General features: G+C 49.8%; 1 protein-coding gene across 1 annotated transcript in view; it reads left to right on the top strand.

Moving 5' to 3' along the window:
• Positions 1–21023, top strand: part of LOC308070680 (prolactin-releasing peptide receptor-like) — a 45397-nt gene continuing 24374 nt past the window's right edge. Inside the window, exon 1 of the mRNA XM_080405055.1 lies at positions 1–21023. This exon is cut by the window's right edge and continues 24374 nt beyond it. Within this exon, the coding sequence (XP_080261181.1) occupies positions 6533–7624 (1092 nt within the window). The 5' untranslated portion in view covers positions 1–6532 and the 3' untranslated portion in view covers positions 7625–21023.

The raw sequence follows: 21023 nt of genomic DNA on the forward strand, positions 1-21023 counted from the left end.
GTGTTTACTAGAGAGGGTACGTACAGAGAGATGCAGTTTCTCTGTCTGTACCCACGCTATGTCGTAGTTAATATATTTCCTTCTTGTGATTAGCCAACGACTGTGAAGATGCTTTACATTGTTTTGTCTATTCCTGTTAAAGCTATCTAAAAAATGTATTCAAAATAACTCTACTGAAACACAGTACACAGAACCTAGCATCTCCTCTAGGGAAGGGACCTTAGACAGAGTAACTTTCACCATTTCATTTTTAGAAACAGCTCAGGAGCCCAAGGAAAGGGTCTGCGGAAGAGTTGTCCAGATACAGAATCAGCTGAGGTCTTTGAAATTGCACTGATACTCTGGCAAGACACACGCAGGTCCTTTGCTGGTTATTTACCTGTTACCTGCCTGTACAGGTGACTGAAGGATGAGAAGATTGTCCGCCTTGATTTGTCCAAAATCCCAGCTACTCTGAGTAGCTCCTTCTGCGGGAGGCTCTGTTCAAACACAGGGGGCAGGGCAGCTAGTTTGACCTGTTGTGTTTGTAAAGCACACTGCCACGATGGCAGGGAGTCAGTCCTATCGCTGCGCATGGAGAGCAGCCACCGATCATCGGATCCGGGGACTTTCAGTAAAAAAAGACCAGAATAAATCAGTACCAAGCAGGATGGAGGCCAGAAGGTCAAACAAATGCTTTATGCTGAAGGAAGAGGAAAGAACTAGTGCTGGTCATTTCAATGGGCAATTGAAGAGACCTTCACGAACAGCCGCATCCAGTTCCAACAGGGAGGCTCTGTCCCCGAGGGCTGTGCCAGCTGCCCTGCAAGCAGCACCGTGCCTGTGTTGCCCAAGGGTTGGTTGGTGGTGCAGTGCTGGCTTTACCGGCTCTGGTATGTCCAGGAAAGCTGAATGCGCTCAGGCCAGCGTAGCGTGGTTCTGCTCAGTTGTCATGCAGGCCACAAGCCAGGCAGGAACACCCGTTTGCTCAGTTTGTGGCTGCTGACTGGTAATGTCAGCACAAGACAGAAAATTAGGTCCTGAAGCACTTGCAGCATCATCTTTTCAGCAAGAGAATCAAACCTGCCAAAGCGCATATAGATTGGCATTTAATTAGAGACTGCCTTCAGATCAAGCAGCAGATCCAGCCCCATCAGTTTGCAGGCTTGCTCCAAAGGCTGCCTGACTCAAGTGCAACTGGGATGTCAACAGCAGAACTGAAAGACCTGACCTATCTGCCTCAGAACAAACAAAAGATTTTTTTAAAAGCTATTTTATAAGCACACAAGCTACTTTTTATCTAGTTTCAATCTAACCACAAGTTTACTGTCTAGGAACATTTACACTTGAGTAGCCTAACCCTCTGTGTCAAGGAAAGGGACAAGACTGAAGGCACTGACAGTGAAGAGGTGTTTAGAAGAAGAAGCTGGGAGCTTTCACATGGTGGACACTGACCCTGAAGAAATCAGACTTGACTGGGTCTGTACTTAAATCCACCATAAGAGTCGCAAGAACACCTCTGTTAAAACCCTCAAAAACCTTAAAAACTCTGAATACACGAAGAAGCGTGATGCGTCTGGGCAGTGTTGCACTTGGTGGTGATGCTGATGTGGTTTAACTAGCAAGGACTTGACTTCCAAGTATTACGGTTTGTTCTAGGAAAACCGTTTAGCTCCTATGAATCAGAGTAACTCTTGCTGGTACAAGCAGCATTTTCACTAGGGATTTTGTTGTTGTTGTTCATACAGCAACACCAGCCTTCCTATATGTGGAAATAATTTCTGTGCTGGGAGATGCCCCAGTCTAAACAGAAAGATGAGCAATTGATAACAGCATAGTAATAGGGGGAAAGCAAACCATCAGGAGGGGCAGACGGGGCCGCAGTAGTGGTCCCTGAAAGTGTCATGTCCAGACTATTATGCAGAAGCAAAAACCTGCTGCCAAATACAGAAGATGATTTTCCAGGTGTGGGAAACTAGTAATCACAAAATAGATGTTAGCTGCATTTGAGTTTGTTCCTTTTAAAGACAATTCTTTACCCTTTTCTCTGCATGAAACAGTATTTCTCTACCCCCTTAAACTTCCCAGGGAGCTGGATCACGGCCGTGTTGTAACACATCAGCATCATCAAGCTGCCAGTAATTTGTTTTCCAGATGGGGCAGAGTAAAGTGAAATCTGAGACAATCTGACGGCTGCCTTGTCTGAGCAGTGAGGGCCATGGAGGCCATCGCTGCAAATATTACTAGCCAGGACAGCCGGGCTAGGGGCACGTCAGGCAGCAAGGAAAGGCCTGGGAGGAGGAAAAGGGGAGTGGAAAATAAGTGCCGCAAAGCACTTTTTTGTTGAAATCAGCACCTAAACTAGTGAGCGACTAAGAAAAAACAAATCATCAGGCAACCGCTGAGGCTGATTAGTGTCAGTGATATATTAGAGGGAATATAATCAGCTGTAAACGTTCATTAAACATACCTGTCAAGCACACGCCAATGCAGAAAATTAGCCCATGCTGGGATTCACACGTATCCGTGGGAAGATGAGCACGGGCAGCTGCCTCCAGCGGCACGACCATGCACGTCAGGGTCGGCTCCATTTGTCTGTGCTTGACGTGGATAAACGTGCTCATGGCAGTCTGATCCTCCCCGTGCTCTCCCAAGAACTGTCACCCACCCATACAGGGCAAAATACGGTGGTTCACCGTGTACTTGCACCGGTGAAATCAATCTGATTGAGGCATGAGTTGGCAGCACCCTGTAATGATGCTGAGAATATTTCATCCTGCTTTTTAATTGACAGGCTCTCTAGGATCTCAGGTTAGGAAAAACTGCAACCTGCTGTGGGAGGAAGGTCTGCACCGGGATTGCTGTTTTGCAGAAAAGGTGATGCAGCCTGGTGTTGTCAGAAGTGGCTCTGGGTCGTCCTGTTCTGGCTGTTCTCTGGTGGTGTCTTGCAGATGCTGGAACCTGTGGTTATTTGTAAAAGCCAACCTGGTGACCTATGCAGAAAGAAAAGGATAAAAGCACAGCAAATGCTGATTCCTGGTCATCATCTGTATTGGGTAGTATAGACACCCCCATGCCATAGCAGAAGCTTCAAGCACCGATGCTTCAAGAAGCATCACCAGCTCACAGCTCAGGGATCGGCGGGGTGGGTTGCAGCTTCTGAATCCATCACTTGTATCCTTTCAGAGATAAAGCCCCTCGTGTGGGGCAATATGAGTTTTGGAATAAGAGTGACTTATCCTATAGGGTCTGGAAGCAGTAAAGATGAGGTCAGAAAAGGCTTTTTCTGATAAGCTATCTGATAAGATAAACATGTGCAGAGGGAAAAGCTCCCAGTGTCGCTCCGGGTTGCCTTGGCCATGGTGCAGCCGGCGCTGGGGGAAGGCTCTGGCTGACTGGGGCTGGACGTGCCTCTGTCCCAGCCACCCAGCGATTCATTATTGTGTTGTCATCTTCAAACTCCATCACTCATCTCAAATGATCTTTTAAGTGCCTTCTGCTTTCCTTATCAGATTGTGCTGCTGTTTAAAATTAACAGCAGCTCTCGGCCAGGCTGTGTTAGGGAGACAAAGATGATTTTTTTCCTGCTGATTATTTGGCATGAGCATGAGCACTCACCTCCGAAGTTTGCTCTCAGCCAGGTTTAATAACGCTGACCCACATCCATCCAACTGAGACAAATGAACAGCCTTCTCTCACCAAAAGTCATAATTTTACAGAACTTCTAGGATTGGTCTGACAGTTTCCGTTCCTCTTACCCCAGAAAATTCCAGTGGATGATGAAGATTGTTTTTAATTTTCCCTTATTTAAGTAAGCTATGAAGGAAAAGATGAAAATATCTTGCATGTGGAATCAGAGGCTTCTAAAGAAAACAGCTGATGGGCAGCAACCTGCCTTGGCTCTGGCAGCCAGGTATCTTGGCCACATTAAATAACAAGCAACCCTGTTCCTGTACACTCCCTTATGATGGGGCACACAGTAATTAATACAACTCACTTCAAAGGGATGCCTGTGGAGAAGCCAACATTTGTTTTTTCTTCTAAAGGAGAAAGAAAAAAAAGAAAATATTAAAAATTACACTCACATGATAGCTGGCCCTGGCTCCCCTATGCCTTTGGGGCAATTGTGCTTCATTTCCCAGCAGTGGAAAGCAAGCCTTGGGGAGCGGCTGGACACCAGGAGCGCCCAGTACCTTTTGAGTTGGTGGTACTGGCTCTGCTCCCAGCCGGCTGGGACCCTGCCCTGGCTTGGGTTTTTTCTTCTCCACTAGGAAATAAAATGCAAAAATGGCGGTTTTCTTCCCCCATCCCGTGGCTGCGGGATGGAGGCAGGTCCCCAGCGCCCCTTGCTCTCCCCACCTGGCCCTTGCTGGCGCCTTGGCTGGAGCCGCTCGGTTTTGGGGACAGGCTGGTGCTGGTGCGCACTGGGGGTTCAGCTCCGTGGGGCACACGCTGTGCCACACACCTGTGCCCCGCACCTCCCTGATGGCTGGACCGCGCTCGCCCCGTGGCTGGGTGCCCACCGACCCATAGCTGGACCACCCTCACCCCGCCTTGCCCTTGCCCCACAGCCGTGAGCACCCCATGGCTGGGTGCCCACCGCCCTGCAGCTGGGCCACCCCTGTTGCACGGCCGCCCGGACCCTACGGCCGGGTCCTCCCTCGCCCCCCGCTGCCCTCAGCCCCCTCCCGGGACGCCCGACGGGGCGGCCGCTGTCTGTGCCCGGGAGCTCCGCGTGGTCCCTGCGTCCGCCCGCCCCGTCCCCTCCTCGCCCGCCCCAGCCCCTTCCCCTCCCCTCCCTACTGGCAGGGGGGCGCCTGGACCCGGCCCAGAGGGCGGGCGAGGGCTTCCCGGAGCATCCCCGGAGCCTCCCGGGAGAATCCTCGGAGCACCCCTCGGAACATCCCTGGAGCATCCCCGCGGTTCCCCGGGGCTCCCCGCCGGCCCGGGCGAGCGGGGGGCGGGAGATGCGGCCCCACCTGTGGCACGGTGGGATGGGACGTGCGCGTCCCCGCGACCACCTGGAATACCGAGCACCGCGGGTGGGAACGTCCTGTTCCTCCGCGGCTTGAAATCTCCGGCACCGGTGCGAAAACAAAACAAAAACCCCAAACCCAACGGCAAAACTCACCACAAACCCCGAGGGAAGGGAAGCGTAAGAAAGCGCCGCGGCTGCCGGAGATCTGCGGGGAGCAACACCCTGCCAAGGAAGCGCTCCTCGGCATCTTCGAACGGCTCCTCAGCATCTTCGAAAGGCTCCTCAGCATCTCCGTGGGGCCAGCGGCGAGGCCGGCGCCAGACCCTCGCCCAGCCCTGCGCACCGGGCCGCCCCGGCAGGTGAGTGCGCCGGGGTCCGCAGCCGGGGTGCCGCTGTGGGCCGGGGGCTCCCCCGTGAGCCCCCCCGCTCCGGCCCGTCCCCGGCTGGACACCCCGTAACGCAGCCAGAGCTGCGGGGCTTTGGCACTGCCGCTGCGGGAGAAGGAGCGTCGCCACGCTCCGAACCTGTAAGGAAATGAAGCTGAATATTTTATTCTTTAAATTAACGATCGTATTGTCCTCTCGGCTGCGAGTTCCCAGCTATTCCTGCCCCAGGCAGGGCATGGGGACCTGGAGCTGCGCTCTGCACCTGCAGCCATGGAGTGGAAAACCGTAATATCTCTCGGTTCATTACAGGGGCTACTTAATTAACGCTGGTTTGCCTCTCCACTGGGGGGGATGAAGACTGCCCAGGTGCTGGTGAGGGGGATGAAATGGTAAATTTGGCAGTGTGGGGTTTGAGGGGAGGGTCCTGGAGGGTAATTGTTAATTTCCTTACACTTTTTGGAGAACGTATTTGCCATCATCCCCTTTGTGCCACTGGGAGTAGTCTTGTGGCCGTGCTCAGGATCCACGTACTCGCGCCCACTGTGGTCACTACAAGGGGAGGCCAGAGAAAACCACCCCAGCAGGAGAAGCCCAACCTCCGTGGGTGGTGGAGAAATAACCTGATGGGGTAAAATAACACGGTGGGACAGGGGAGCAGTAGGGTGGACTGGGACAGAGGGAGACGGAAGGCCGGAGATGGAGATGATCTTGCTGCCGAGCCGGGCGGCTGGAGGGCAGCGGCAGGGCTGGCAGGTCGAGATGGAGTTGGCAGGAGAAAAAGGAAAAGCAAAAATGCAGGAGTGTCTCTTATTTCTGTTCTCGGTCGGCACAGCTCCCAGCTTACTTTCCATGAGGCATCCCGAGCTGCTTTCCCTGTCCTGCTGCTCCAAAGCTCCAAACTGACAGCTCCAGCAGATCTGAGCCCTGCAGCTTAACCATTTCACAGCCAGGTTCCCCATTTTCTCTGTACCAAAGCTCCACTGTGTCTGCCACAGGGCACAGTCACTTAAAAACTCACAGCATCTTCTAAGTCAGCCGGTGCATCGCTGTGAGGCTGGGCAAGAGGACCTAGAGCCTGGGGACAGGTTCTTCTGCCCAGAAGCACAACCACAGCACATTTCTTTCCCCTCCAGGTCTGACGGTCTGATTTCAAGGCACAGAGAAGCAGCATCGGCCACAGGAGAGCAGCATGGCTCACAGTCAGCTGCCCAATGACTCCTGGCAGAATGGCTCAGCCGCCCTCTTCACCGGCCTGGACCTCCTCCTGGAGCTGAAGCCCCTCTTCATCCCGCTCTACGCCACGCTGGTGGCAGTGGCGTGCACGGGGAACCTCTTCCTCATCCTCCTCATTGCTCTCACCAAGAAGCTACACTGCACCACCAACTTCCTGATCGGGAACCTGGCAGCGGCCGACTTCATCATGTGCCTCGCCTGCGTCCCCCTCACCGTCTCCTACGCCTTCGAGGTGCGGGGCTGGCTCTTTGGGATGTTCATGTGCTACTTCGTCACCCTGATGCAGGCCACCACCGTCTTCGTCTCAGTGCTGTCCCTCACTGCCATTGCCATTGACCGGTACATTGTGGTGGCATATCCTATCCGCAAGAGGATAAGCTGCAGGTCCTGCATCTGCCTCGTGGCCTGCATTTGGTTACTCTCCATCATGGCCTCTGTTCCCACATCGCTACACACCCACTACCTGGATCTCAACACCATCGGCCATGACATGATCATCTGTGAAGAGTTTTGGAAGAACAAAGAGAGAGAGCGGCTGCTCTACTCATGTTTGATGCTCCTCTTGTCCTACATGCTCCCACTTCTGGCAGTATCGGTCTCCTTCTGTGCCATCACCTACCACCTGCGGAGGAGGAACGTCCCGGGCGCTGCCTACCCCTGCCAAGACAAATGGACCAGAACGAAGCAGAAGACCTTCCGGGTGCTCACAGTCTCAGTGGTGTGCTTTGCTATCTGCTGGCTGCCCCTCCAGGTGGTGAACTTCATCAGAGACATTGATGAGGAGTTCACCATACTGGACAAGAGGTACATCAATGTTATCCAGGTCTCGTGTCACCTGATTGCCATGAGCTCTGCCTGCTACAACCCTTTCATCTATGCCTCCCTCCACGACAAGTTCTGGTTCCACCTCAGCAGCTACTTCTACCGCAAGAAGAAGAGCTCCAGCAGTATGTCCTGCAAGGCTTCTCGGTTCAATACCTGCTCCACCCTGGTAGATGCTTCTACTGGGGTCTCGGATAAGATAGCTTTGCAAACTAGGTTATCATAACTGAAGGACCTCCAGAGATTACTTCTGCTTTTGTACCTGGTGTGAATTTTTCTTTAGACTGGACATGAGAGCTGGTTGCTGGCTGTGGTGGTCTCTTGCTGTTCCAAGAAGAGGTCCCTTGTGCCTGGCAAGGACAGTGAGCACAAGGGAACAAACCGATGGGTGTTGTGTCCTCGAGGAGCAGCTCTTCTGAGCAGCTCAAGGATGTTTTGTTCTTTGGGGAAAACAAACCGGTGCAACAACAAACAGCACAGCCAGGCAAAGGCAGAGTAATTTGGAGCAGGACGTATTTCCACCTACCCAAGTCACAAGAGCTGGAAAGACATGTCAATGAAACAACAGTTGCTTGGCTTGCTGAAACAGAGCAATGGATGAGTATCTGAGTATCCAGGTTAATGACTGGACACACAACCAGCCTGATGCAGTTCTCTTAAGCCTCACCTTTCAGAAATGTCTCCGCATTGACATGGCCAAAGCCTGCCTCCGTTTCTGTGCTTGCCCTACGTGCCGAGGAGGAACACCCGAGCCATACCCCTGCGAGCACCAGGCCATGCAGCCAGTGCCGTGTGCTGGGGCAGTGGGGTAGGGGAGAGGGGGCTGCCTGGGATAAGCAAGTTTCCATCTGGCTTTTACAGACCTTATCTCTGGTGAGATGTGATGTGAGCATCATGACTGGGTATAAAGAATGTACCTTCTAGCTCACATCGTGGCTGGGCATGGGGCATATACCCTTACAGCTCAAATCATGGCTGGGTATGGGTTATACACCCTATATCTTGAATTATGGCTGGGTCTATTAGGTGACCAGTGCTGTGCTTGGAACACAAAGACTTCTCCCTGTGGTTTATTTAGGAGGTGGGTCAGCTTCTAAGCAAGACAAACACACGTGGGGCGCATTTAAAGAACTCTTTGGAGAGCATAAGTCTTCATTTTGTAGGATAAAGATTGTTCCTAAGCAACAGATAGCACTTTCTGCCTCTGAAATAACACTGACTCTCACAGGTAGCAGTAAATAGCTGTGCGTTTTTTCTTTTAAATTGTGTTTCATTGGTGGAAGAACAATATATCTTCAGAAATGTGCATTCATCAGCTGGAGACAGTGTGGGAGCACGTGGCCACTGGAGGCAGGTGGCTGGTTTTGAATGGTGGTGGCTCATAACCTGCTTGACTTTCTGAAAAACTCATGTCTGTAACCAGGCTGGATGGTGCCAATTTCTCCAGCTGCTCGCGAGCAGCCAAACAAGGCAGACGTCATAACTAGGCATGTCGGTGAATTTATCGCTGTTCTTCACAGTGATGGGATGGGGCGCCCAGAAAGATCTCAAGCAATGGGTTTGCTGGGGAAGATGCCCCAATCTCTGCTCTTAGGGTAGTTTAAGATCATATATGTTCATGTTCAAGCTCCTTGGGTGGAGGTGGGAATCCTGGCAACAGGCTGCTCTAACCCAGAAACTGCCAGATGAAAGGTGGATTTGATTTTTGGATGCTGCTTGGTGTCTCCAGATGCCTGGTGAAGCTGTGGCACATCAGCCAGGTCCATGCAAGCAGCACACTGAGAAGGCAGTGTCTCCTTGTACCCCAACTCAGTTTTAACCTCTTGATTTTCCAGGAGGAACCCTTTGGGGACAGCCCACAGGCACCAGCATCGCCATAAGCACCAAGTCTCAGGGTCATGACAGCTTCTGGCCACCCAAGGCCATGCCTTTGGCTCACCATCAGCTGCTGTGCTCCATGGGGCCAAGCCATGTATCTCGCACGGCTCTTTGTGCCCAGGGACAGGACTTTAAAGTCCCCAGGTGACATCTTCTCACCACTGCATGAAAGCTGTCCATGGTGTTGGCTGTCACTCCTGCTTTCAGGGAGCAGCTTGGCATCCTCCAGTGCAGATGCAGCTGGTTGGACTCTAAGAGGATCTCTAATCCCCTCTCGTTATGCCCAGGCATGAGCTACTGCCTGCTTGCCTTCCTGCTAAGACCTTTACAGTGGTCCTAAAAGGACCATATTATCTTCTGTGGTGCAACCAGTGGAGACGGAGACCCATCAAATGCAAAGTGACATGGATGCTTGTGACCTCCATCGTGTACCCGCAAAGCAGCTGAGCCTGCCTGCTTCGCCCAGCTCTCCCTTGGCCGCGCAGGGCTGTGCTCGCTGCAGAGGCTGGATTCCTCGTCCTGGAGGAGCAAAGCAAACCAGAAGCTTGTCCTTCCTTCTAATAAAGGCTTAGAAAGCGCAGGCTGTGTGCTTGTATTGATTCAGATCCAACAGGAATAAGCTGTCCTCGACTGCAGCTTAGTCACATCCCAGGAAGACAACCAACTCAGACATATTTATCTCTGTCACTGTCACTAGTGATGACAGATCCTTGGGGGTCAGGCTGAGAGCAAGGCTGGAGAAAGGAGGCTGGCTGAGGTTTTGGGAGAACTCTGTAGAGAAGTAGCTCTGACTGGTGAGAAAAGGTTAGACTTTTTTTTTTTTTACAAGGTAATGACTCGAGACGTGCTTTCATTCACCTTGATTGCTCGTTACAGCGCTACAGATGCTCCATATCTATCTATCTGCAACCCACAACAGCACAGAATTGGTCTCTGGGGCGAGAGCAGCCTCTGAGCTGCTGCCTGCTCGCTGCCCAGTCAGCCCTGCCTCGGCCAAAGGCTCTGATGGAAGAGCACAGGACCGCGATGTCACGACAGGCTATCACTAGTGTTAGTGGCCCTTTCTGCCAGCAGTGTTGTGTGTGGCTTCACAGCCCCACAGCTTTCCCCCCAGCCATGTGCCTCTCAGTCCTCATAATATCAGTTATCAAATCTGCTTCTCACTTTTGCAAGGTCACTGCCCCCTTTGCTGAGCCCGCAAGCCCCCAAACCCTCATCCCCCGGCTGATGCTCGCAGCTTCTTGCCTGCACCGCTGCGATGTCTGTCAAGGGCTCTGCCTCCAAAGGTGCCAGCAGCAGCCATTCTAACCTCGCAGCCTTGGCTTGCAAAAATGGGACCAGCGTCCACCTTCCCTACCAGAAAAGCAATGTCCAGACACCAGGCTGGGATGCTGCCAGTGGCAGCAGCGAGCCAGAGCGAATTACACAAGCTGCAAGGCGAAGCGAGGAGAAGTGCCAGTGTTATGGGAAAAGGCACAAATCCAAATCCTGGGACATATTCTCATGTGATAAACTTGCCTGTTAGTGATGTAAAACCCAACTGGATACCAGAACATCAGCAGGCAACACAAAAACCTAGCAAGGAAACAGTAATGAAGTTTAAAAGCCATTTTTAAATGCTGGTATAGGTAAGCTGGATTCTTTCAGGGTTGAACTATGGGGTTTTCTACTAAGAGGGCAAATTCCAGATCATTTCTTCACAGCCAGCACTCCTTTAAAATCTCTGGTGCTCTGCAGCATCTAGAGGAGCTCTAAGCGTCAAGGATGGGAACCATCATCCCATCTTCCACAACCCTGGGCAAAACAGGGATTTTTCTCCGTTTAGCATTTTGATAGAGGCACCGGGAAGGTGCAGAATTGCCTGGAGGTACTAAAACATTTCTGCCTCTTGCAGCTTCAGTGGGAAACGGACCTGGGTGTAAGCCTCCCCTGATCTGGGGCTAAGTGCTGGCAAAGGCATCCTGCCTGCCAAACCCAGCGGGAATTTCTCAAGCGAGGGCTGGACATGGCCAACACAAGCTGCTGGTGGCTGGCACCGAACAGCATTTGCTTGATGCGATAATTTCTGCCTTTAATTAGCTCAGAAAAATGATAGGCAAAAGTGATTAAGTCACCCAGTCCCTTTCAGTCACGTGGGGCTCGTGTTTCCCAACCAAGCTGCGATGGTGCTCTTCACCACAGAGGGTGAATTGGGTAGGAATTGGCAAAGTGCTCATTATTGCTTTTTTAAATTAACATATTTCAAAACAATCAGGTTTCTCCTCTGTGATTTTGACTCTCTCAAGCCATGCAGCCAAGACAAGGCCGCCTGCTTGCCAGCAGCTCTGACTCCAGACCTGTGGGTAGTGCTCCCTTAGGAGAGAGACAGCACAGAGCCAGTGTGAGGAAGACGATGGACAGACGGATTATATATTTGATGCCTGCCAAACTCCTGTTCTCTGGGCGGTTTCCGCTGCTTTGCAAAGCTGAGCTTTCAGGGACACGGCAATCGCAGCTTCTCTGCCAAGTGCAACTGCTGCCTGTGAATCAATAAAATAAATCAAAAAAATAAAGCCCAAATACTTGAGATTTTTTTTCTATATTATTTAAAACATTGCTTGTTCCAGTTGCATTCTGTAGCCAACAACAAATACCAAAAAAAAAAAAAAAAAAAAAAAAAAAGAAAAGGAATGCAAATGTGCCTTTTCATCCTGTATTTTCTGACTCCTGTTTTAAACACAAATGTGGAGCTCCTTGCAGCTACATTCCTTTATCATGTGGTTTATTTTATTTTGCCACGCGGCTTGAAAGCTTGCTGCTACATAAGGAAAAATCAGGCTCAAAGCCTATAAAGAAAGAACACACAAATCCTTAAAAATATGGAAGGGTAAATAACTATTTAAAAAAACCCAACCAACAAACCAGTGTTGCTGTGAAAGGGAGCTAAAACGGCCAGGGGTGTATCAACCCAGCCCTGCAACAGCTATTCATACTAGTGCATTATGCAGCTTGCACGGGTTTGATTTGAAATATTGATGTGGTTCAATATCGACGTGGTTCAATATCAAGACGGTGTGGGACATGGGAGGGGTGATCAGAGGGGGGTTCCCAGGGTGAGTTGGTGCTCAGGGGCTTTATGGGGGCTTGGGTGCACTGGGAAGTTCCTTCGGGTAGAGGACCAGGGAGTCTTTTCCCTTCCCCTTCCCTAGTTCAGCTTTTCCTGCCACTTTCCTTCCAGATCGCAGGGCTGCAGCACTGCTGATCCCCGCCTGGTGTCTGCAGGTCCTCTGGGACCCCCTGCCCCACCTCGACCTGCCCCAGGGGGAAACCAAAGCATCCACATACCACACACATCTCCAGCAGTTTTTTCTTCAGCTGAGGCTCAGCTTAAAACCAGCAGTAACTAGAGACTTGTCCTCAGCAGGGACAATTTTCCATGCCAGGAGAGAGGGAAGGCGGCACTGGGCTCTCCCCACCAAACCTCACTCCAGCTGGCTGGGCTGCTCTGGGTTGCAGGGAAGAGGCTTTCCTCATGCCAAATGCCACACAGAAATCCCCAAACCCCCATTTCACTTATCCTATGAGTCAAATTAAACCTCTTGGTGACCTTTCTGCCACATTAAGTGCCGTGGGAATGGTGGGGGAGGATCTTCTCCCCCATGCCCAGCCTGGGCTTGCAGCATGCTCTGCCTGCCGCTCCCTTCTCCCAGTGCCAAGATCTTGCTAGCAAAGCCCGGGCATGCCTGCTGATAGGGGATTTTTATTTTTCCGCTTTCAAGATGAGCAAATGAAGCAGCAGGGGACAAGTTTCAGGTCCTGCTGGGGCTGTGAGACCTGCACCCCAAAACCATAACAGATCCTCCACATCAGAATCATCTTGGGGTGAATGAGGTTGGAGCATCCATCACCAGGTGGATGCTTCCCTGCTCTTGCTGTTGCTTCGAGGTAGAAGGAAGCTTTTCCAGACTTTATATGGATTGTTTCCCCCTGTGGGGTGAAGTGGTCTGGAGAACATCATAATAAGCTGTATTTAACACTGCTCGGGGCTTTACGAGCCAGGCTCTCCTCGGTCTTAGTCTCACAGCAAACAAGAACCAAAGCAAAATCTTTTTGACCTTTGGCTAAAGATGCAGAGAAGACAAACCAAAGACACTGAACATTTGCGATGTAAAGTCTCAAATAAGGAATTCACTCCAGCGTCAGCCCTTATTTAACTATTATTACTCTTCAACCATTACCCAGCTGGAAAGAAGCAGAGATGCAGCTGGGACAGGCTGGGGCTGCTGCTGGCCCCCGTGGTTCCATTTATTTTTTCCATGAACACAAAACAAAAGAAACACAAGAAGGGACAAGAGCAGCAACAACAGAAGATGCAGTTCCGAGTGTGGTGGGGAAAGCCCTGCAAAATCCCTGGAGGAAGGGGGATTTTGTATGGAGTGGGGTTTGTGGGAGCAAGGAGCTGGGAACGATGCTACTTTAGCCGTGTGCAGGTCTATGGACCAAACCTGGTCTGCTCATGGTCTCCTTTGAGATCCAGGGGGTTAACGAAGGCATCGTGGCCCGCGGGATCACAGGTGGCAGTTGCAATGCAAAGCTTATCCCCGCATCCACGGTGTCCCCAGAGGGGTGATAGCCCATCCTCACACGGTCGTGTCCCCCGTGAGTGTGATGGATTCAACCACTGCAGAAAGGAAAGGAATCAGAACACAAGACTTACTCAACCGTGTTTTTTCACCCAGAAATGGGCTTGTGTGATAGCCATGGCCACACCGGTAAGTCCCGACAGTAACAATGGCTCAACTTATCCTGTGGTTTTTGGAAATGATATGAAGTTTGCCATTCTACTCACTCTTCATCTTCAGGGATGAGGACATGGCCAGAGATGCAAACCTGTTTCTTCCCAAAGGCTGCTGAGAAATGAAGGCCAATTCCCTGCAAGTTTCTTACAAGAAAATAACATTCCACCGTTTGTTCAAGATGATACGGAAAAAAAACCCCAACTTTAAAACTCCCTCTTTGGCAGGTTCTTTGTCTTATTAATTTCACCAAATGATAAAAATCTCTGTAATTTCAAAGTCAAATTGAGCCTCTTCTAAAGTCAAGGTTGTATGAGAGACATTTACTGAATGGGCAGAGTTCATAGATTCTGCATTTTGTAAAAATTTTATAGTATGAGCAGACAGCAGATACAGGTGCGTAGCTCTGAGCCTAGAAAACAGAAGGAATGTGGGCAGGATCCTGCCCCTTCCCTCGCATGGGGTTTGCCCACACTACCTCTGATTTTCTCCCACTTAGTGTTAATTGCACTAAAAGGATGGCGTTTTCACCACTTGCCTTGGGCAATTAGTCCTGCTTGAAACAGTGGCACTGGAGGAAATCAGAGGCTGTTATCCATTGTCGATTCCTTCTCTCTTCATTTCCTCCAATTGCAAGCTCTATTACTTCACTCTTAATTAAACCCCCTTAAATTGCCCTAAATAGCTCTTCTTGGCCTCTTCCCCCCCAACCCTGGCTCAGAGGTGCTAATGCCAGGAGGTGGGTGGCTTTGAAAGAGGCGACCCACCACCCGATTCAGTAACCTGAAACAATTTACACGTCTGCAGGACCATTTAGAAAATACATATATACATCTCAAACCCAGAGAACTGATCTACAAAGAGTACGAGGTTTCCTCTTCCACATTGCCAGACTAGACTAGAATTTGCAATTACTGAGCACCAGAAGAACAAATCCTCACCCCCATGCCCCCCTGCTGAGATGTTTTGCTCATCTCTCCAAATTAGGAGCAGGAAATGGGAAAACACTGCTATGGAAGGGTGAGTTAAAACCCGAGCGTTCTCTGAGAATAAATTCAGAACCACTCCAGAAACCCAGAAGCCACAGCCTCTGATTCAGAGAAACTGGGTATATAAAGAACATAATTTGTTTACTTAATGAAAGTAAATTAGCTAAATGGGTGATGGAAAACATGTTTGAAGGCTGATTCTGCAGTGCTTTCCTCAAGAAGACACTGTTAGCTTTTGCTACCAGGAACTGGTGGGTATAAAAGGGATAATTTTGTTGAACCATCCTCCATTATTATGACTTTTGCTGAATATTCTGCCTAAATACGCTCCCTCCTCGGAAGCCTTCTTGTCAGTTGAAATTGGGTTGATAACCCAGGGCTCTTGCCAGCTTGGTACTGCTCTGGGTCTCAGCAACAACCCACAGGCAGCCTTCCGACAGACTGTTGCCAGGAGCTGAAGAGGTACTAAATTAGCCAAAAGTTGGACCGTAAAGGGTTTTTTTAATTAGCGTGAGAGTCTTGAACACAGGGTATGACCTTTGTAAGCAGCGCTCTCTGCAATTCACATCCTGCTTAAATGCTTTATCAGTTGATTTGGTAAAAATAAAAAAGAAGTATTTTGTTTTTCTCCAGCACAGCCCCCAGCATCAGCTTTGGGCCAGGATGTCTTGGCTTCGGCATGGAAGAGCAAAGCTGAGGGTGTCTGCACATTGCGAATGCACAATTGGCTCTCAATTGTATGTGTCTCAGCTACAGTTAATTTCTGTTATAGATGGGTATTTAAGGACCTCATGATCCTCTTCCCTAATGGGATTTGGTGGCCTATAGCTCTCCCATCTGCTACAACATGGCCCAGAAGCATCCAAGATCATCTGTTTTGTGTTGTCATTGACTTGGAAACTGCTAGAATCATAGAATCATTTAAGCTGGAAAAGACCTGTAAGATCACCAGGTCCAACCATTAACCCAGCACCTGCCAGTGTCCCTTAGTGCCACATCTACACGTCTTTTAAATACCTCCAGGTGGATTGTCATCTTCTTTTTGCTCACCTGTTCCTCCTTAAGTTGATTATAATTAGTGATTTTAATAGTGCAGGTATGTGACTTTAGCCTGCCTGTTTGGAGCTAGTCTGGTTTTGGTCTCCATGCCCACCTTCCATCCTTCCCCCCACCTCTAGTGGCTTCTTCCTCACCCTCAGGTACGCAGGATGCTGAGGGTTCTCAGGCTGAGTCGTTGCAAGGACAACCCTTCCAAATCACAGCCCTTCTTCGCCAGCACAGGCCCCAGCACCAGCTTTGGGCAGGGATGTCTCAGTGTCTGGCAGAGAAGAGCAGCCACACGTCCTCCACACCTCCCCAAACCCACTCATTTCTTGTCTCTCTCTGCCTTGGGCTGTTAAGAAAGTTGGAAAACTTTCCGAAGTGGCAGGATACTGCCCGCAGGGTTCGTATCAGAGACCCCCAAAAGGGAAAATATTAGTGACAAACCTACAGAGGGATTTAAGAACAGCAAGGGCTCAGGCTATTTAGCCTAAGCCTGTTTAGATGTCTACAGCTCTAACAGGAAGATAATATTATTTATTACAGTGCCGTTCTTTAGAAAGCACTCAAGAGATTATCATTTGAAAGAGCTTACATACAGCCAAGGTATTATTACCATTATTTGATTACCGTTCAGATTTCTCCCACAGCTGCAAATGATGAAATCCTTTGTCCTGCCTTTCAGAAGAAATTGAGGTGTAGCGTTAGCTATAAATGTGCATGAAGGATCACTGATTTTTTTCATGTGTACTGAATCACCTCTTGGAAATTTCCTCCTTTGTCTCCCAATCAGACGCAGCAAACAAAATTAGCCTGGTAATTTTCCACTGGTTTTAGCTCCCCTGCCCTGGCCCCGCTATGTTTGTTCTGTCCTGATGTCATCAGTGATGAATGTGATTGCAGTTGACAAAACAGCCAATAAAAGAGAACCTGCTCTGCTCAACTGGGATGATTAGACAAATCCTGTGCACGGAAGAACTTGGCTGGAAAACGCTTAGGAAATGTTGATTTATTTTATTTTATTGTTTCCTAGATTAAGAACAATATTTTTACTCCAGCCAGCCATTTCTGATTTCCTTGACAGGCCTTGCAAAATAGCTTTTGCATTTCTCTGTACGCAGAGCTTTCATGGGCCATACAAACTGTGCCCATGTCTTTCTTCACAAGTCTTGGTTCAAGCTAAAGAAGTAGGTTTGCGACATGTAAATGAGTAAAATATGCTTAATTTCTCTTCTTTTGCCTAAAACCACAATTACTACAGCTCAGGCCTCCAGTAATTTTTTTTTTTTTTCTGCCAGAAGGGCAGCTCTTCTGCCCAGTCACCCTTCCAAGGGGGCTCTTCTTCATTCACAAACTTAACTATTTTGAAATAAAACAGGATAGCTAAGAGGAGCAGCAGCAGAAGGGCAGCTAGAGGTAATAAATAATGTGGGAATTAAGAAACCTGGGAGCAGAGAGGGCAGCTAGGCAGGTATTTGGACATTTTGGAACTGAAATATCCATGCTGTCCTTCCCAAGAAGTTTGGTTCAAAACCAGTGGTTGCTCAAGTGTGTTAGCAGAGGGACATGCTGATCCCTCTCCCTCCTGCCTAAGCTTTCCCCTCTGATGTCTGTTTGCTTAGCTGTTGTCCTACAGTAAAGGCTCTTCCTAGCTATGAGCTCCAGTTTGACCTTCTTATTAACCACGAGCGACAAGCACTGCAGAATAAATAGCTCCTGCGCTCTCCTCCATGCTGCAAGGGGAGAGGTAAAGGCTTACTCACCTGGCTGAGGTCCAGGGCAGCAGCCAGGCTTCCACAGCTATACGCCAAGCAGCAGATTTGAACAGTTCTTTGAACATCATGCCCTTTGGTGATGATCTTGCTGGTGGAAATGCTATTTGCCTTGGTCCGTTGTCCATTATGGTAGTGGGACACGTGGCCAGCTGTGCCAAAAGGTGCAGAGCAGAGCTGCGATGCTCCCCTGGATGCCAAAAAAGCAAATTGATTGGTCAGCTGAAGCAGGGGGTGCACATTTTTGAGTGATGAAGTTGCCCTAGCAGGGTCCTTGGTGGCTGGTGCTGGTGAAGAGCCATCCATGTGCAGACAAACACAGTTCCTCCTTCTGCCCCATCTCTTCAGCTTGGGCTGAAGCCCAAAGCCCCAGCCCAGCCCAGAAGTGAATGCTGTACATTTCCCAGTAGTGCCAAAGTACCCGGGGCTCAGCAGAGGTCAATGGAAAAATCCGATGGCCAAAACCTCTTGGAGACAATATTCAGCTTGAATGAAAAGAAAGCAGTTAGTGATGGGGAAGAGATGGGAGGGCTAACAAGGTGCCCCACCGCTTTTGCTTCTGTTACACTGATTGCAGAGAAATAAAAATAAACCCATCCCTGCTCCATTATGTTATTACAGAGATAGGAATTGCTGCAAGACGGTCACACAATAGAAGCAAAGAGCTTCCACAACAGCCCCATCACAGACACGAGCTGACCCTGTTCTGTCCTGGCACAAACCATCACTCAGATTAGCACGGTGCAGCAGGCTGCCTGAGGTTTGCTCACACCTGGAGTCCCTGGGAATAGCCGAGATGAGCAACTTCTGCGGAAATAAGGAGTAATGGCTTCTTTCTAAAGATGAATCACCTACGCATGCTGGATAGTTGAGGATGTGTGTAGTTGACCTTAGTTAGTAGCGGTCTGGTCCCAGCAACTTGGTGTTCCCCAATACAGTCAGCAGGTTCAGCGATGCCCCCACCTTCTGCTTTTTGGGGAGGCACAGACTGCTCTGACAGGACCTCATCAGTCCTCCACACAATGATTTTGGGATAGTATCCCCTTCAGGATAGCAGCAAGGCCACGGAGAGCCTTGAGGAGCCCACAGGTGGGAGAGGTCCAGGAAAGTGTCCATCACAGAGGTGATGACTTCTCGCTGGGGTTTCACTGGACCGTAAGGGCTGTTCCCTCATTGTTTAGGCTTGAATGTGTCATTTTGCTCTGCCAGAAATGAATCTGTAGCCTTGCACATCTTACTTCTGACCTCGGGAGGTCACAGCCTCAGGTCCTGCCTCTGCTCCACCAGCCATGCCATCCAGGACATTCGCCCCTTGGCCGCTGGCACTTGCTTCTGGGAGTCATTTCTCCCCATCTAGTACAGGTAAAAAGGGAAGAGTCCTATAAAAACAATAACTCTTTGCTTCTCTCTACAGTCCCCAGTTTCTAAGGGTTATGAGGGTCCTAAGCCAGAAGCTCAGGCAGTAAAAGGGCTGGATTTTCCAGGAGATCACCTCTAAAGAAGCCAGTTGGCCTCATTTCTGCTTAGCTGGCATCATCAGCCAAATTGGCTTTGAACCATCTCATGCTGTCAAGCTCCTCTTCCAGCAATTTGCTCCCTGTCAGACCCTGTGGGACTTGGCAGACCGGAGTGCTCCCACTTCTACAGAAATAAGTAGTAATTTAGCCCAGGGAAAAATGAGTCATTCTTTTTGGTGGAGGATGCTGGCTGGGTCAGGCTGCATGCAGGCTGCCTCACCCACCGCTGCCAGCTCCAGCTGCCTTCCAGGTGCTCAGCATCACACACCTCCTGCCTGGAGAAAGCTGCTGAGCTCACTGCCAGCCCCAGAACACACACAGATGGGTTGGTGTCCCCCACCCACCTGGCCTGGTCCTCTGGTTTGTCCCTTCCAGGCACAAACTCTCGCTTAATTGAATTATAAAGCCTTTGAGGAGATTATGCAGTATGCAGCTGCAGAATAGGGATGCAGAGGGATGAACGTGCTCAACAGGCACATTGCCCCCATCATCTGCAGCTGCCCTGGTGCTCCTTAGAGTCACAGCTTTTCCTTTGGGAACGGCTGGCAGAGGCATTCTTGCAATGTCTGTTAGATATCAGAGCTGTCACAGCACAATCCAACTCCTTACTCCCCTGGTCACCACAGGATGACAAGAAACAAGTTGCGAACGAAGCAATGCACTTAGCAAATCAATGTTAACACATCTCTGTTCCCTATCTCAAACCTCATTTTCCCCCATCAATATTATCAGTGTCATCCTTTTGGCAGCGAGCCAATATCTTACATTGACAGGGTGAGCTGTGAAAGGGCCAGCACTGCTTCTGAAATCCCAATAAACTAAACCATAATAGCACCCCCGGCTGGTACACCATAATCCAGGAAAGCTTTGGAAGCAATTGGCATTTCAGACAGAGCTAAAGGCTGGGGAGGGAAGGGGACTCAGGAAAACCCAGGGTAGGAAACATCTTCCATATAAGCATGTGGAATAATTCAGGGATGAGCAGCTGCCATCACATACAAATCTTAACGCCCTGCTATTCTTGCTTTTCCAACCCAGAGGGACCTCCAAGAGATGCTCAGAAATCAGGTACATCAAATCCAGCATCACCTGGGGTGGTTCATAATCAACGCATCCCATCTCCGTCACGAACTGGCAAGGAACAGGATTATCTTCACCTCATGCTGAAAACTGTAGGAAAAAATATAGTTATCACCTTCTGTGTTTCCACGTGGTTTGTACTGTTCAACAGACAAAAAAGCTTCACACTGAAACTCCATGGAGTGTTTCATCCCTCACCAGGTAAATAACATGCTAATGGCTCAGCTGCAGAGAAAAGAGACCTGCTGAGGCTTGGCTGAAGGGATCTCAGGCTTCCAAGACTACAGAAAGAGAAAGTCAAACCACCTCCAGAATCGGTTAAATACATATACAGCTAAGCGCGGGGAAATCCGACTAAATCACCGCTCAGCTCCAAAAAACAGAAGGAGGTCTGCAAAAGGCTGGCTCCAGGACAGTCAAAAGGCAAGGGTGCATCTCCCTGTAGCAGAAAGGCCACCCCACATGGCCTTGGGGTGCAAGGATAACAGCTTAAAATAATCCAACAGCTTTATGAGATGCCTATTTCTGGGCAACAAGAGCTGTGCATGTTCCTCAGTGCTCCAGGTACTCTTG

Source organism: Falco punctatus (genome assembly GCF_963210335.1).
Source record: "Falco punctatus genome assembly, chromosome: 10".
Classification (NCBI taxonomy): Eukaryota; Metazoa; Chordata; class Aves; order Falconiformes; family Falconidae; genus Falco; species Falco punctatus.